We start from the raw sequence: 17,813 nt of genomic DNA on the forward strand, positions 1-17,813 counted from the left end.
CAGCAGAGGACAGCGTTTGTTGCCTTACAAAAGGCTCCAAAGGTTCTTATTCGAAAAGTGAAGAAGAGCCAAACATCTGTTGGAACAGCGGCATGACCATCAACATGATGAACGAATGTCAATCATATTATCGCTCGTCTGTCCTCAAAGGTGTTGAACAAAACCGGACCAGAAGTGGTCTCAGCCGACTGAATGTGCTCAGTGATCACCCGGTCAAATACTTTTGTTTACATTGTTTGTTTCCGAGTGCACTTGGTGCCAATTCACAGGGACAATGTGCCTCGGAAACTCCAGGCGCTCACGGTGAGTGCTTGTTTACTGCCGCCTTATGCAAAACTATCGGGCTGGCAGTTTTGGGAGATGCTCACAGCATTATTTTTCCTCTGCGCGGTCGCCATTTTCTGCCGCCGCTGCACATTGTCTCATTTCCAGCGTTGGCTTGAATCTTGTGAGCGCAGCACTATCACCAAATTGAGGATGAGGATGTGCAAATTCCCCCCACCCATTTTTTTTTTTTTTTTTAAACATAGCACAGACATTTGCAATTAGGCTATGTGCATCTGCTCGTGCTTCTCAGCACCTTCTCACAACCTTTCTCCGTAAGGACGTACAGGCGAGGAATCCAAACAGAAGACGAGTGGCGGCAAGCATAACAATCCCTCCAGTCTTTGAACTCCAAGGACGGAGACGAGCGCAAAACTAGTTTAGTAGTCGGGACGGGGGAAACACCACATCAAACGTTTTGGGGAGTTTTTGTTACATTTTAGTCCAAACCGAGACACGAAATATGAATGGAAACCTTTTGTCGCCACATACATACATGTAATAGACACACACACACACACACACACACACACACACACAAATACCGGTTGCCAGCCAATCGCAGATATATATCTATATCTATAAATATCTATCTATATCTATATAGCTCTAGATAGATAGATGTAGATATAGATATATAGATATTTCCAGATATATACAGTACATCTATATCTAGATAAAGATAGATAGATAGATTTTTTTTTCGTTGATTTGATGAAAACGTGACATTTGGCATTGAAATGGCAGTTAGCGCAGTTTAGCTTCGCAGTATACTTCAAACAAAACGTAACCATTGAAAAAGTAACTCAAAGAACTACATTCATACAACAAGAGGCTGGCTTGTAACCGTTTGCCCCTCATGTCCTCGATTTTCTACTTTGTGTTTGCGTAATGTGGAGTTTAATCATTCAGGGTAGAGTCAGTTCTCTCAAGGCGTATTCTACTCTCGCGTTTTATTTTTAGCGCTCTTCTTTTTGCAAGGTTACACTGAATATTTAAAATGCGTTTTGATGAGGATGTGCAAAATGTGGTGAAGCCAAAAGAATGCTTCTAATAATGTTGTCTCGCTATGTCGGGAACGGCACTCCAGTTGAAAGTCTCTTTCCAAATCCCCAGCGAGAACATTCGACAAAAGCGTCACTCCTTTTCCAGACATAATCAAACAAAATCAAGTGGCGATGCGCTCTGAGGCCAGAAAGGCTTTTGCGCGCCGCTCGTGCCTTTCATTCGCTCGTGCTGAGCGGGAAATGGCGTGAACCGGAAAATTGCCACTGTGTCGCTTCCTTTTCATTTCCAATTCTGGGGCGAGACACGGGAGCATCTTTAAAAAAGTGAAAGGCGGCATGAGTTTGCGGCAACTTTGTTCCCTTGCAAAAACTGTCTCTCTCTTCTCTGGGGAGAACCGCTGTCAAGATGGCGCCGGGATTCTCCCCAATCTTATCCAATTCCCGCTCGGACTTTGGACAGACAATTCTGGTCTGATTCATAGTTGATATAAGCGTGAACACGCACACACATACCAATACATCAGCTCCATTTCGGTCGTGGGACCTTTCTCACCCATTTTACTGCCGCCAAAGACAAGCACGCACACACTTTTCCACACCTTGATGACTACAGGTCCAAAAATAATGGTAATAGTGTCTTCACTGCTACCTCTCCGTGAAATCTAATTAAAAAGTGTTGCAAATGTGGTGAAGCGGTTTTCAGGTCACACATGGACAGATGGCAAGGGAGCAATGCATGGACACGGTAGGAAAAAAGACAATCTGAGTTCCAAAGGAGAGGCTACGGACCATAACACAGTCGTTCCTTGACTTATGGTATGTTGATTTAATAAGTCAAACAGCATATAAAAGATTTTTCTTTTTTTCTGTGGCGCAGCTTACACAGTTGGGTTATATTCACCACAACATCAACGCTACCTTCATTAGCCTGGCTATGCCGTTTTGCACTGAGTGTTAGCATTAAGCTAGTGGAATTTTCGAAGAAAGGTAATGTGTTTCAGTTAGGCCCAGCGATGCCCTATAACTTGCAAAAGTCAGCTGACCGGGTTACTCATAAGCGGAGCTACCACTGTACTCATATTGTTCAGCAAGAGAAGGAGGAAGGGACGGGGAGGGGAACAAATATTTTACAAGAGGGCTGGAATGAAGCTGTAAAGTGGATCCAGAGAAGGTAAAGAGGAAAGACGAGAGCCGTCTTCTGTGGTTGCAGTCTCTGAAATTCCATCCATATTAATGTGTCATATATAGGCCAAGTGCAACATTGAGGGCTCATAAAAATGGATGTTAACTATCAATTAATGGGGAAAAATATGCCTCCAAGTAGAGCAATAACTTCACGTACCGAGAGAGGAAGAGGAGCACCAAACCAATTTAATTAATGACACTGTAAAAAGTCACCATGTAAAAGCGTGTTTTTTTAATCCTTGCTTCATAGCCTTTACCTGTTTTACATTCAAAGCTGACATTTTCTGACTTTGCTGCAGGTTTGAAAATAAACACCCCAAATCAGCCACTGCAATTAGTCTCAGATTTGAAAAATCACATTGCATGTGCTTAACTTAATCTATGTGCATCAAGTATACATTAGTCACTCATCTGCCCCAGTGTCAAATGGGATTCCACAGGGTTCAACTTTGTGGCCCCTGCTGTTTTCATTGTATTGGTTGCTCCTGGGGTTCCATCTTCAGAAAGCATGGAATTTCCTTTAATTTAAAGTGCATAACAGTCATATCAATGTCTCGCTAAGCAAAAAAAAGAGTGCTTTCTCCTTTAGGCTACTTTTGCCCTGCCTGGGGCAAATCAATGTCTGGATGGCACAAAACTTTGTAAACTTCAGCAAGAGGAAAACATGGTGATGGTGTTTGCTCCCAGTGGGCCTTGTTTCGCTCACCCTGTTGACTTTGCCCCACTGGCATCTTACCTAAAGCCGGTAGTCTGGAATTTGGGTTTTAAATTGGACATCGATTTAAAATTTGACTGGCAAATTGTTTTGCTTTGTTTTCATCTTAGGAAGCTGGCTAAAGTAAAGTCTCTCCTTTCAAAGACAACATTTAGAAAAAGTAATCCATACCTTTGAAACATATTGGTGGGTTAATGTAATGCGCTATATTCTGGAGTCAACCAGTCCTCCCTCTAGCGTCTCCAGTTGGTCCAAAATGCTGCGGCTCGCCTCCTAACTGGAGCTCGTTGGAGGGAGCACATAACTCCAATCCAGGCGTACCTACCTACCTCTGATTTTTTTTTTGTATGCAACCATGGTTGTTTTTAAAAGTGCTCTTCAAATCAAGTTGAGTTGAGTTGATATGGATTTTGAGGTAAATGCTAATTAAAAATTCGAATTAAAAAGGCGAGGCCCGGAGCGACGTAGGAGTCAATGCTGTTGATGACTCAGGATAGCAGCGAGTTGCAAACTGGCAAACCATTAGCCATTCTGCTTGTTAAGTGGGTGTCAGTTGTCGCCTTGCAGCTAGCATATAAAAGTCGTTGCCTGTTTATATGGTTACTTTTTAGTCAATGGCATTTTAGCGCTTGCTATTTATGATTTGAGCAAATCAGGCGCTTGGTGTATCAACTCGCTCTCCTCCTGGAAGCCCGATTACGTGCCCGCCTCGGTCCCACGGCTCTCTCGCTGGCCCAGATCCCCCTTCTGCGCCGTCAGCACTTTAATGGAAGCATAATGAGCTGCTTGTCTGTGAAATGATGAAAAAGTGGAGGGAATAAAGCCACCTAGTGATCACAGAGCGCCACATGAGCACACATGGCCAGGCACACGCGGCCACGTGCGCCAACGGAATCTATTCTCGGCGCCAATATTAGAGACATAAAATGTATAAAAATGAGGTTTTCTCCTTCATAACACAGGCTGTGTACAGCGCTGCACAAAGAGTGAGGAAACGTGGGGGGGGGGGTAGTCAAGACGATGGGTGTCCTGATTATGTATATGTGATGTGTGGATTATACATACAAAACACTCGGTGTCAACGCAACACGCTCGGCATTACATTTCCTGCAACCCACATGTGCTCGTTTGCATGCCTTTTGCATCGAATGGCTTATTATGGGCTTGGTGTCATTTATCACTTGGAACGCATTTATAGGGCTTTTCCATGTATAGGGAGGCTTACTTTTGAGTTAACCTCGAATCAAGGTGCACAAACAAGTCACGCAAAACAAACAAGGCATCATTACGGTTAAGCTCGCTCGGCTGTGTCTGAAGGTTAAACGCAGCGCGGTTGTGCGAGCCCTCACTGACATAAAAGTAACGTGCAAGAATCCACACCGACAGAACACTCAGCTAATTAGACAGATCGTTTTGTTTTTCTGCCCGCAGACATCTGCGAAGAGCCTCCTTGCATGTTAACCACGGTCCCCGTCAATGAAGTTCACCTGTTATTTATTTCTTGAGCGCTCGTAGCGCTTGGGCTCACTTTAAGGAAAAGTTCAAAACCTTTTTTTTGTTTTTTTTAAAGACGCTTGATCTTCTCGGATGAAAGACGGACTCCAAGAGCTGGCAAACTCTCCATCACGATCGGCACTTGAAAGCACCGCAGACATTTGCTGCCAAAGCCGCGTCCAAAATGGTGAAAAGAAGGAAGGCTCTTAAAAAAATAATAAAGTTTTAAAAATGTAGTGTAAATCAAGCCCGCCATAACTTGACTTAACACGCGATGGCCAAACTAAGGATGGCAGAGTATTGACATCAGGTATCGGTATCAGGCCAATACTCGCTTTAATTTAAGGTATCAGATACTCGTGGAGGCTGCCAAAACCAGCCACCGATAATTAAGGCCCCAAAAAAAAGGCCTTATATCGACTAAGTCCTCCTTGACAGTAGTTGGCACTGTACCGCAGAATTTTGACACATCACTGAATCAACATTAGGAATATAGTAGGAAAAATATAGTCAACTTTTCCATCGAAAGCATCCAGTCATGTTCGGCCTCACTGGGTATTTGTTTCAATTTTGTTTTTTTGCGCTGATCGATTTATGCCTACACGCAGTGGTTTGGAAGTTTGATTGTAGCATCTATGCTACAAATGGCAGCGTGGTAGAGTTCACCGTACCGTGTGCCAAGTTAAGATGGATTGGGAGTCGATTTCAACGAGACAACACTCAGTGCATCCGCAAAGCGAAGCCACCCAAACACTGGCGAGAAGCTTCTTCTCAAAACATTTCATAGAAGAAACAAAAAGCGACTAATGAGTTGTCAAAAGCCAGTCAGCACAAAAATCTACTCGGCTTCTACCGCATCTCCAGACGCTTGGTGTAAATGTTTGCGCATGAGAATGCTTTTATCAGCGCCGATCTGCGCTGTCTGGAACTACACAGGCATGAAATTACTTCACAGCGTTGCTTTTTTTTTTTTCTGCGAGGGTATCCGCCAGCATTTGCATGCAAAAAGGCGCTTTGGCTTACTCACACACAACCGTGAGCGCAATGTACAAATTGCAAGCGTGCATGTGTGCAAGTGATCGCCAATGAGAAAAGATCTGAAGAATTTGGAGGCAACGCGCAAGGGATCAGAGGTGGTAAAAGTACTCACGCTCACAATTTTTACGAGTACTGATTCAACTCTTGTACTTAAGGAAAGATACAGACGCACTGACTCTGAAATGTACTGAAGTTCAAAAGTCGCAATGAGTTGGGGGGTTGGGGGTTGGGGGGTGCCAAAGCTCTGATAATATTGTGAACCAAGTGCTGCTTTGGTCCGGTATCTCGGCGGCTTCATTTACAAGCTTGGGCTCCGCTCGCACTATGGACAGAACGCACACAACGCCCCCGCCTGCGCCGCAAAGGGAGAAAGCAGATCCGCCACTGGCTAATTAAGCTCATCTCCCACTTTGCACTCATTCAAAATATACTCCGCACGACGTTTGTTTTTAATGTCACCTGCGTGAAGCGTATCCTCTCTGACTGCGAAATCATTTCATCTTGTCGCGGCAATATTCACTGCACACATGGGCGTTCCTGCCTATTCTTATGCACACGGGGATCAGACACAAGTGCATTTATCCAAGCTAAACTAATCATTACGACTAATTAAGCAATACATGAACAATTTAGGAAGTCATCCTTGAAACAGAGTGATGGACGGGCATCTCTTGTTGTGATTTGATAGCGAAAAGCGTAAGAGGTGGAGATATCGGTTTTCAAACGTCGAGTTTATACGTCAAGGATGACTGAAAAATTGAACAAAAACAGGTATGTGCAATTCCCCGCTCCCCCAAAATAAAACAAACAAAAAATCTTTTAGCAATTTCGTTAAAACTGTGAGTATAAAGCTTGATTTTTCAGACACCATCAATCAGAAACACAAAAGTGTGACCGGCTAGGTGTCAATCGTTTGCCGTGCACTCGCGGTCACAACCCAAAGCCTGGCGTTGACTTTGCTGAAATGATAGCGGAATATCCAACCTCCGGTGAGCAACAAGGATTGAAAAGAAAAAAGAAAAAAAAAGGGGGCATCGAGGGAGACTGAGTGCCTGTCGCCAGCATCAAGACCACAGTGCAAGACACAATAGCAGGTTGATGTTGCAAAGAGCATGTCATTACTTCCCAGTGTGATGCTGATTAACATGAAAAGGCTACAATTGCACAGGGTTACTCAGCACATACATATCTGAGCAATTTATTCATTCGGAGGCGTTGCAAGAAGATGCTTGAGCACAATTTTCTGCTGAAGAGCATCTCGCTGTTTTGTTTTGGGCGCCGCACAATCGAAGTTGACCGTTGCTAGGGAGCGAGCAGCTTTCAATACCCGTGGAGAGATTTGACGCTGAAGCAAAAGGCTTCCCGTGTCCTCCCAAAAGTGCTTTCACTCTCATTTGCAAGCTGTTATCAACTTGGAAGTACATGCAGTGAGGGTACTTATTTAGAAAAAAAATAAGGATTATTTCACCAGATTTCCCAAAACAAGTAGCAAGCCTCCATAAAAAAAACAATTCTGAAAATTGAATTTAGTATTAAATTTAACAATGATTAAATATGCGTTTAGTATGTCAAAGTCTTACATACACAAGCAATAAATTAACCTGCATGACAATGAAGAGATTTATTATCCATATCGTAAAATCCTTTGTGTATAATACGCTGCCCCAAAATCAGTCTAATTTTTTTTTTCTCTGTGACTTTGTGTAATTTGGTTAACTGTGTCAGAGTATCAGCATCAAATTGTGCAGAATCATTTACGTCTAATAAACTGCCTTTGAAAAGTAAGATGACAGCTGTTGCCAGTGCTGCTAGCCACAAGCGCAGCCGCCACTAAACGCTGGCAACAGGCGCCGTACAATACAGTATGGGCGTCATTAAGTCTTTGACTTAATGAGCGGTTAAATGTGATTTTAAGGCTTCATCATAGGTATGGGAAATGAGCATAGTTTTAACCTGGATTTAAAAGCATTCATACTTTTTTGAACCATGAATTGTGATTGGGTCGGTAATCGGTTTCTAAGACCTTATTAAGATTTTTAAGGAATAAAAATTCTTCATTTGGCTTTCAAGAAGACGTCCCAAACGTGTTCAAAGAGTCTCCACTACAGGAAAAAAATAAAAAAGTCCAGATCAACAGAGAAAATCGGTCTTGCCACTATATAAGCATCCTTAACAATAATCATCTTTGGCCAGTTTGCATTCAGCCCCTCTTACATAAGATCTTCTCTCTCCCTTGTCCTTTTCTTCGTCTGCGATCTGCATGAAATCTCCTCCTTGAGCCCCCCGGCCCCCTTCAAATGATGTTGTCACAGCTACTTTCGGCGAAAGTCAGGGAGGATGGATGATATTGAGAGTTGATTTCAAAAGCACTCGACAAATTTTATTTCCATATATTTCAAGTCCACTCGCACGCACGCTTGTTTGGCAAAATGCAAATAGTTTGGGGGACTGCAATTCAAATGCTATGATGCCTTTGGAAAAGGCTATGGAAAAAAAAAAATAAGACTGGACACACACACACACACACACACACACACACACACACACACACACACCGACACCGACTCACCACGTCACCCGAGTTACCGGTAAACGTCAGGGGCTTTGTTTTGCATGGCACTCCTCATTCACTCCGTGGACTCCATCTTTTGTCACCATCACGACACGCAGTTTGTAGTTGCTATTGTGATGCATACTTGATTGCTATTTAAAAAAAAAAAAAAAAAAACTGCGAGACACCTACCAATTTGGCAAGGTTGACAGCGTCCGAATGAAGCCGGTTTCTCAGCTGAGGGTCCAGTTGGAAACCCGGTGCGATCTCCACGACCTGTAAAGCGCGCACAGCGTTAGCATCAAGCTAACATCTTACAGCAACTTTGAACAGTGGCCACTGAGAGAAATAAATCCCTATTTGGTCACTTTCCTTACCATGATCTAAGAGCAAACAACAACTTTTTTTTTTTAAGTGGGGAGCTTGAAAAAGCTAGCTCAAAAGTATTTGTGCCAATGCAACAATTGGCCAGGGGCTACGGGCCAAGCTAACTAACCCAAGGAAATTCAAGTGGGAACCCAAAAATAAATCAACTCAAATAAAACACAGTAGGAAGTCAATTAGCCTTCGTATCTCATCTTTTCCTCCTCCTCCTCCTCCTCCTCCTCCTCTACCCAGTATGAATTTCACTTCTGAGACAGAGGGACTAAAAATATCCCATCCGTACTCCAGCATTCCAAATCTATTCCAACAGGCGACTCTTCATGTGAGCGAGGGAGAGGGAAAAAAAAGACTTTAGATTTAGGCCAAATGCAGATCAAGTCACGTCGGCTCAACGAGGAGCAGTAGTAGCTCGCAAAAAAACAAGCAGGCGCGTTTCTATGATCAGCGGCGACGCTGATGAAACGCGAGGGTGACGCATGCGGCATATATGATGACGCGCCACTTGGTGCTCCGTCGCATGTTTGCTCATTTCATAAGACGAGGCGAAAACAGCTAATTCATTAGGAGAGACGCAAAGAGCGCCGCGCCGCCTAAAGGGGCGAGCGTTAATTCCCAGATAATTCAAAGAGCAGAGTTGATTTGGCGCATGGTGCTTTAAATGCCGCGGATGCCGATAACAGCATTAGGGCATTTTCATTGCTGTATTATCCTCTTGGCACCTACGACACACACACACGCATACACACGCACGCCGTAATCTCCGTTATCATAATCAACTCAAGTATGAATATGTTCCCTAATGAGACGCACGGCTGATAGACAAAAGCCGATTAGGCCGATTTATCCTCGTCGCCGCGCTGGAAGGTGAGACCTCTCTGCCGAGCGTGACCACCCACAGAAACGCCGTCGACGGTGTGAGAAAGTCACCTTTTGGTGGCGCCGCTGAATGGAGCAGTCTCTCTCGTAGAGGTGGATGACATTACCGTATTTATCTCCTGTGGAGACACACAAGTCCAAACGTGACAAAAGAAAACTATTCTCCCCCCCAATCCTCCAACTGTAAAAAAAAAACATTGATACATTTATAAACAGGTGGTGCTGTGACTCACATTATAGTCACAACAAGTCATTTCCAGAAAAAGCCCAGGGGTATAATTTATATTTTTTTCCACAAATCGATACTATTGGTCTGTGCCGGCGTTATTTTTACGCCTTATTAACCAATTTATGGTGTTGAAAATAGCTTGAGAACAAATCTATAAGTGTTGTAAATACCGGGCCTGGTTCCTCACGCCACGGGAGCCGCGCTGCATTACGGAGTTTTGTGTTATTTACACACTAACGAGTGAAAATATAATTCAGTGAGTGAGTTTTGTTAAAAAAAATGAACCACTGTCATACTTTGGTGTCAATGGAACAGGAACAACTACTCCAATGTTCTACTTCTCTCAGTTTAGTAGTCTGACGACAGTTACTTCGTAAAGTCACAATTCGTTACTGTATGGAAATTAACAGTGGCGAAAATCAGCTAAACAGTAAGCTAACGCCCACTCGTCGTTCATTATTAAGTGGCGGTGCCATTCACTGCCTCTTGGGGGCAGCAGTGAGTGACATTTGACAACGCACGAACACGAATCAGATTCAGATCAGTTTTCAATCATGGTTTTACCTTCCATGTGTTTGTGGGACAATAGGTCACGCGTGCACCGTGTCATGTTTTTGACCACATGGGAAAATAACAATAGAGGAAGCAGACAGATTCACATTCACAAACTGGAAATAAAGTCACAATTTTTTTGGAGTTTGTCTTAGCTGAAGAAAGTCTGTGCTGTCGACAAAGCATTATCTAGCTTCAACAATCATAGGCGTATGTGATTTTTTTTTTTTTTCAAATTTAAGAAAAATAAAAATGTATTGCGGAACATTCGAGCTTCAAGAGAAAGACCCACAAGGCTGCATGACCGCATGAGGTCCCTAAAATGTCATCATTATATTTATACACAATGTACATGATAAATGTGAAAGTTGTCATGACAATTTGAACAGTAAAATATGTCAGGGCAAAAAAAAAAAAAACTGCCTAAAAAAAAATTAAACAGTTGACAATGGTTGTCTTTGTAATTAAAAAGAAAAATTGGTTTTCAATACCACAGTTAAAAATCTAAAAACTGTCATATTTTATGTTAGTTGGGGTTATCGGCATCTGTTGAACGTTACAAATCAAGAAATCAAAGTGACTTTTCAAGTCATCAGTAAGGTAACCAAGCTCCTTTTTCAAGGGAACTGTGGCAACTGCCCACATGTGTCCGAGTGCACTTACCGAGGATCTGCACTTCAATATGTCTTGGTTTTTCAATAAACTTCTCCACAAACAGAGCGCCATTGCCGAAAGCAGTCAGCGCTTCCGAGTAGGCCCGCTGGTAATTCTCCTCAAGTTCCTGACAAATAGAGCACAGAAATCCATAAGCATCGGTAAAGGAGGCAAAAAAAAAGTCCGCCGCGTACATTTCCTCACACTTTTTTGCAATCAAAACTTCAACTTCTGCACCTCGCTGACTGTTGGCTACCGTTTTGAGTTCAAAAACCTCACTGAGATCTCACACAATTTGTCAAATCCACATGGTGCAGTTTGTCCCGTGCCTTTTTTTTTGTCTTTTCTTCCGCCGGCACAGAATTTGTTGCAAACAAGCCATGGGGAGACAACGGCACACACGAGGCACGAGGGCAAGTCAAGGGCATGACTCAATCTGTGTTGTCAGTCTGCGACAAATTGCCGGCCCATGGTGTTGCCCCCTGCTTCGGGGGGCAAAAAAAAGGGGGTAGGGGGTGACTCACTTTTCCTGCCTCAAAGGAGGATACGCGAGTCGTCTCAAAGAGAGGCAAATCGAGTGGGTGCTCAAGGCTGCGTCGTGCGTCATCGGCGCCAGCCCAAACTTTGAGCCAATGAACAAGAGAACTTCTTGGGCCCATAATGGACTCTATGATGTGGAGAAACTGGATTTTGTTGGCGCTTTTATTTTTGTTTGTTTATTTATTTCGAGAAGTCAAGTTGTTGCTTTTGAAAAGGTGCAGTATTCACATGATGGGCGCCTCCACCACTCGAGCTCCTGAGACTCAACAGTCACAAATGTCAACAGCCAATATTTGAAAAGGTTCTAAAACGTCAGATGGCACAAAAAGTGAACAACAAAGTGGGTTTTTTTCGCACAAGAGCAATGAAATCGAGAAGCGGCGTATTGGGTGAAGGCAACATCTTTCAAGAGGAGTTTGTATCGGCGTTGCACTATTTGGGTGTGTATGGATGCTGCATATATTGCATAATCGGTGGCGTCGGGCACAATCCTCGTACCTCCAAAATGCTGGCTTTTCAGGAGACCATAAAAACAGCATCTTTATTCAAACATTAATACTGCATCATCAAAGGGAGCAAGCCATTTTCAACTTTCTAAATTAATAAAATCACAGATAATAATAATAATAATAATAAATTTATTTAATAAAAAAAAGATAAGATAAGATATCCTTTATTTGTCCCCAGTGTGGGACAAATAAAGGATATCTTATCTTATCTTATCTTATCTTATCTTAACACAGAATGATATATTTGCCGCAGCTACCGTATTTCCACTTGAAACCTGAAAGGCATTGGTCACTCACCTAAGCCTGTCACAATAATAATTTTTTTTTTTAGAATGATATATTTTCCCCCAAATTATCATAATCAACGATAATATTGTTTTTGTTTTTTTGCTGCTGCTGATATGATAGAGCATGTTTAATCGAGTATACTATTTGCAAAGGCAAATAACTTGTTACCTCAAGAAAATGTGAAACCATAAATAAAATGTCTGAGGTAAATTAAAAAATAATAATAGTAGTAGTAGTAGTAGTAGAACAGAACCCTGGTGACAAAAATCTGACTTGAGCAAACATTAAAACTTTGGCACAGACACTCACTAATGTCGCTCGAAAGGCTGGTCGCACCGGTGCAACTTTTTTTTGTGTTTGAGCACCCAAATTGGTCTCAGTCTAGAGCCCTGAGGTGCCTCCAAAGAACAATACGGACATGCAGATTCAACACGTGGAGACATTTCAGCTCCTCTGTCGCCTGCAGAAATATCAGTCATTCTTTGTAGACGATAATGAAGCCATGCCTGTGTGCATAATATACTATTTGTCTCCACTTCTGGCTCGCAAGTCAAAGCAAAAATGGTGACCCGTCTGTCGAAAAACCTCCGAGTTGGGTTACTTGTGACTCAAGACGCCACTGCAGAGACAGTATGCAGCATTTCAAAGCATTTTTGCACAGTGTGTTTGTTGGACTTTCTCGCCGTGACTGTCAAAACGGTCACTGTCGCTGTCATTTTCAGTGATCGCAACCAAAAATGAAGTGATCTCTTCACTGGATAGAAAAACAAAGCTGGACGTGGCCAAATTTGAGAAACAGGATGAAAAAAAAAAAACATTGGGAGCATAAGAAGCTGGTTGCAGGCTCTCAGTGAAAATAGTGTGCAGCGACAGCGCGAGGGCGTGGATGCGCCTGCGGAAGGTCATTTGAACATTTGAGTTGCACATTTCAGAGACAGCCGCACGCCAGAAGGACATGAAAGCGATGCGGGGTTGAGGAAAGAAGCCGCATTAGTCCCACCTGCAGCAAAGGGGGGGGGGAAACAATGCGTCACTCCGCATTGACTCTGTTATGCGAAAATGTGCCTTGCGCCATCGACAAGGGGGAAAGAAAACTCAATTAGTTTTCATAAGATGCAAAAGGAAATGGCTGCAACTTGAGGAGGGGGGAAAAAAAAGTGCAAAGAGGAAGACAGGCCAGCATTAGCAAAGGGAAGTGGATGTGTCAATCATCGCTGGAGATTTACATTTGGATATTGCCAAGGTTGTTTTTGCGGTAAACATTACTTCTGTGGGAAATAAGGCAGACATTCCACACATGTGAAAAGTGTGACAATACATTCTGGTAATAGGACCCTGGGCACACAGAAAATTGCTCTCAATGTTTTAGCTGCCATGCACGCTTGAGGCAATTTCAGACGGCAGACCGGCTAGTAGGAGGTGAGTGGCAGCTGCGGATATATAAACGACCAGGTCATCATATCCTCGCAATTCGCCACAAAACAGAAATGTCATGAATATAAAGCGCAAGTTTGTCCGGAAGGGGATCGGAAGGGCTCACCTCGTACTCTCGGACCACCCGCATGCCTCGGCCGCCGCCTCCGTAGGCCGCTTTGAAGATGATGGGGAAGCCGTAGCTCTGGGCGAAGGCGTGGGCCTCCTGCAGACTGCTGATGGGGGAGTCTGTTCCCGGGACTACGGGTACACCTTGACGAGCACGAGCGACGCGTTACGTAGAAACAAGCCCGGCATCCATACGGACTTCCATTATCAAGAGACTGTCGGTCACACTCCCTTTGTCTACATACCGGCGCTGATTGCGAGGGTGCGGGCCTCCACTTTGTCTCCCATCTTGCGGACCGTTTCCGGAGTCGGTCCGACAAACATCACATCCGCGTCGGCGCAGGCCTGAGCAAAGTCCGAGCGCTCTGACAGGAACCCGTAGCCCGGGTGGATGGCATCCACGTCGTTGTCCTATGGAGAGAAAGACCCGTTGTTGACAAAGGATGACAAGAGAGTGTCCAGTCGGACCCTTTAGCCGTGAACGCAAGGTGTCCCTCAGGGGTCAATTCTGGGTCCGGTGCTTTTTTTACACTTCATGGTAACGATATTGTGGCTCCAGAAAGTAACAGTCACCATTTTAATGCTCACGACACTATTTTATAATTAGATCGCTGATACTGTTCCACCAGCGGTGAAAAACCGGCAACTTCCTTTTAATCATTTTCAAGAAACTCTTGCTTATCTCCCAGCTTGTGCTTCAGGTTAGCAAAAGGAAATGCACCGTCTATGTTGTTTTCCAAGGCTACAGCCCCTAACCTTGATGCTGATTTTATCTCTGCATCTAATGGTTCCATCAGAGAGAGAGAGAGTGCTTGGTTTCTTGTTTAGAAACAGTTTTCCACTGTTTTATTAGGAGAGGATGATTGAAGCTGTGTTTTTATCTGTTCTGGACGACAGCGATGTAGTCCACAGACATGTCTCTGTTCCTACCCCTTCGATCCTTAGACTCTGTTTACCAATCAGCACTTGGGTTCATCTCTGGTGCTAGCTACACGACTAATAATTGCTTTCTGTATCAGTTGGCTAGCTTGGCCCGCCAACTTGGTTGGTACACGGGAAACCAAGTTGGGCCCCTCAGTTTATGCAATTGACACGTCATGTGACACAAAAGGAGACTGGAGCTGGACACACTTTCATTCTCATGTTATCAAAGTTCGTCATCTGGGAGCATGTAGACACGTCTGATGAGATGACAAGGTCAGAGACAGAGACAGACACACACACACACACACACACACACACACACACACACACACCAGCGTGTACCATCTGCTCCTAAGTGCAAGGCTGACTTTAATCACGGACGATCCTGTTGCTAAGGGAAGTCTGGACACACATAGACACAAAGAGGCAGGTGAGAGAGACACTGTTCCACACAGTATATGACAATAACGTCACGCAAGGGAGCAGTACGGTTGCATGTGGAAGTGGCAAATAAGCTCCAAAGAGGAGAGCATTATTTTAGCTTTTTATGAGCTTGGCTGCGTACGTGCTAAAGAGCGTATTAAGGGAAAGAAAAGGACAAAAAGAACAAAAATGACAAGATAATTGGTCGATGTGGCTGACAAAGGGGGCCTAGGGAGGTGGTGGCTGCTATATGACATGTATTCACACTCACACATATTAAATGTCAAGTTTATGGAAATGTTGATAAAAGAGCCTTCTTTTCAGACATTTTTATGCCTTGACTACAATGAGAGGTTGGGGAACAAAATGCCGGATTGAGAGACAACTGACATGAGCTCTCTGCAGATTCAACGGCTGATAGTAGAAATCCATAACGATCGTAGTACAGTAATCTACACCAGTGCTTAGTGCTGAAATATTTTGAAAAATAATCAAATTGCGATTTTTTTTTTTATTTCCTCAATATTGCGATTGCAATTTAATAAGCATTTTTTTCCAAGGTATTCTTCCTATGTATTTTTTAGCAAACAATCTAGCAATGAGTGAATCTGTTTTACATTCAACAAACTCACTAAATGAATGTTTTGGTCTTATGGGCAAGACTTAGGCTAAAATAAAGCCAAATGAACGTTGAATTATTACAAAAAAAAGACTGCTTATGTACTTCATTTAGAGTCGTTAACTTCCTAAACACTTTAACTTGCAATCTCGCGACGTGTGCGTGTGTGTGTGTGTGTGTGTGTGTGTGTGTGTGCGTGCGTGCGTGCGTGCGTGCGTGCTGGAGTCAGCCAGTCCTACTCTCCATTTGGATGAAAATACTGCTTGCTCACCTCTTCACTGGAACATCTAAGAGGGAGCATATCCGATTCCAGGCCCCCACCCTGCACCGCCTATGCACGTTCCCGTTGACTTTAAGATTGTTTTGTTTTTAAAGTGCGCTATCAATAAAGTTGAGCGAAGTAATGACAGTTTACCTTGGCTACTTTGATTATGTCGGGGATGTCCAAGTAGGCGGCGACAGGCGGCAGCCCTTTCCCAATGAGGTAGGCCTCGTCTGCTTTTTGCCTACAAAGACAAAAGAAAAAAAAAATTGTGTAGGCATGTTTTATATGTATTTTATCAAAATAGCTCAATTTTCAGGAAAACAATAAAACAGAGATGCTATGAGGAAAAAAGAAAAAACTCTGGCATTGAGGGACATGAGGGTGTTTGGGCAAACATGCTGGACTGAATGTTTTGTAACGTCAATATAGTACCCCCTACGTCCGCCTCACAAGGCATCACAAAGACACGCTGAAAGGCTTCCTCTAATGGTGTGTCGTGATCAATAATCTGCAGTGGCAGCTGAGCTGCTCGCTCAAAAGTCTGGCTGCCAGCCTCATTATTTCAACCACTGCAGGAGCCTCCGGGTGCTGCAGTGTGCCATTTCGCAAGCTTTATCGCTTTATCACACCGGCGAGCGTACCTGTGCATCTGTCCAGTGTCCTGCTCAGAGTAGACGGCCACCGTTCGAATCCCGAGCTCAGTGCAGGCTCTGAACACACGGATGGCGATCTCACCTGAAGAAAGACATTTTTGAAGAAAGAAATGGCATCATAGTTCAAATAATACAAATTTGGGCTCCCAACACAAAGCAGCCCCCCCCCCCAAAAGGAAGAGACATTGAAAAACATGGGAAAATTTCTCTCGCTCTCTCTGACACACACAAGCACACAACAGCCCAGCTCAGCCTGGTGCACTGCAGTGTGATGAATGTGATCTAATGTGGTGTAGATATCGTGCCACGCCAAAGTGAAGGACAGACACTGACGGAAAGCCCCACGGTGTGGGTGCGTGCGTGTGTCACAGACCAAAAGCCATCTCAATCACAATGATGGATTAAAGCAGTTTAATACAGCTTTGAAGGGAGGAAGGCTGACATGAATGTTTCAATGCGCACACCGTCTCAAGGGGTTCTCCCTATTTGGTATTGTTGGATGAAGTCGAAAATAAGTAGCCATCTCCAGCAGCTCGCTCGAGCCCTAACTGAATAATTTGTCTCAGGTTTTATGTTTCATATTTTTCAACCCAAGAATTAAATTGCAAAGAGCCCCATGCTAATTAAATGGCATAACTGATTGGCAGTAATATTCAAATGCCCTTCAGGACATTTACACCAACCCACCATCCCTCCTCCCCAAGCGCTGAAGTGAAAACCTCTAATATGCGTTAAATGTAACCTGTCTTTCTCCAATAACAGAAATAGAAAATAAAGCTATTCAGTGAGGCAGAAGGAGAGGGAAAACAAATAAAAGGTGGATTGTGCAGTCGCCCACACAGACGAGTGCTTGAACATGAATGATCAACAAAGCAAGCGGCATTATGCTTTTGAATCGGAATTACACATTTGCATTCTCACCTCTATTAGCCACCATCACTTTTTTGATTGGCCGATACTGGGTCGGCGGGGCCGAGTGGGCGGAGCGGGACAGGAGACACGCCCTCCCCACGGCCAGCAGGGTGAGGCAGCCTCCCGCCT

At 43.8% G+C, this 17,813-nt stretch overlaps 1 protein-coding gene across 1 annotated transcript in view; it reads right to left on the bottom strand.

Moving 5' to 3' along the window:
• LOC109515072 (pyruvate carboxylase, mitochondrial) overlaps positions 1–17,799 on the bottom strand; it is a 134,926-nt gene extending 117,127 nt beyond the window's left edge. Inside the window, 8 exon segments of the mRNA XM_019868643.1 lie at positions 8,507–8,590; positions 9,626–9,693; positions 11,019–11,136; positions 13,887–14,032; positions 14,134–14,299; positions 16,270–16,360; positions 16,761–16,854; positions 17,694–17,799. Coding sequence (XP_019724202.1) covers positions 8,507–8,590; positions 9,626–9,693; positions 11,019–11,136; positions 13,887–14,032; positions 14,134–14,299; positions 16,270–16,360; positions 16,761–16,854; positions 17,694–17,709 — 783 coding nt within the window. The 5' untranslated portion in view covers positions 17,710–17,799.
• Between the last annotated feature and the right edge of the window lie 14 nt (positions 17,800–17,813).

Source organism: Hippocampus comes, unplaced genomic scaffold (assembly GCF_001891065.2).
Source record: "Hippocampus comes isolate QL1 unplaced genomic scaffold, H_comes_QL1_v1.1 scaffold382, whole genome shotgun sequence".
NCBI classification, from domain to species: domain Eukaryota; kingdom Metazoa; phylum Chordata; class Actinopteri; order Syngnathiformes; family Syngnathidae; genus Hippocampus; species Hippocampus comes.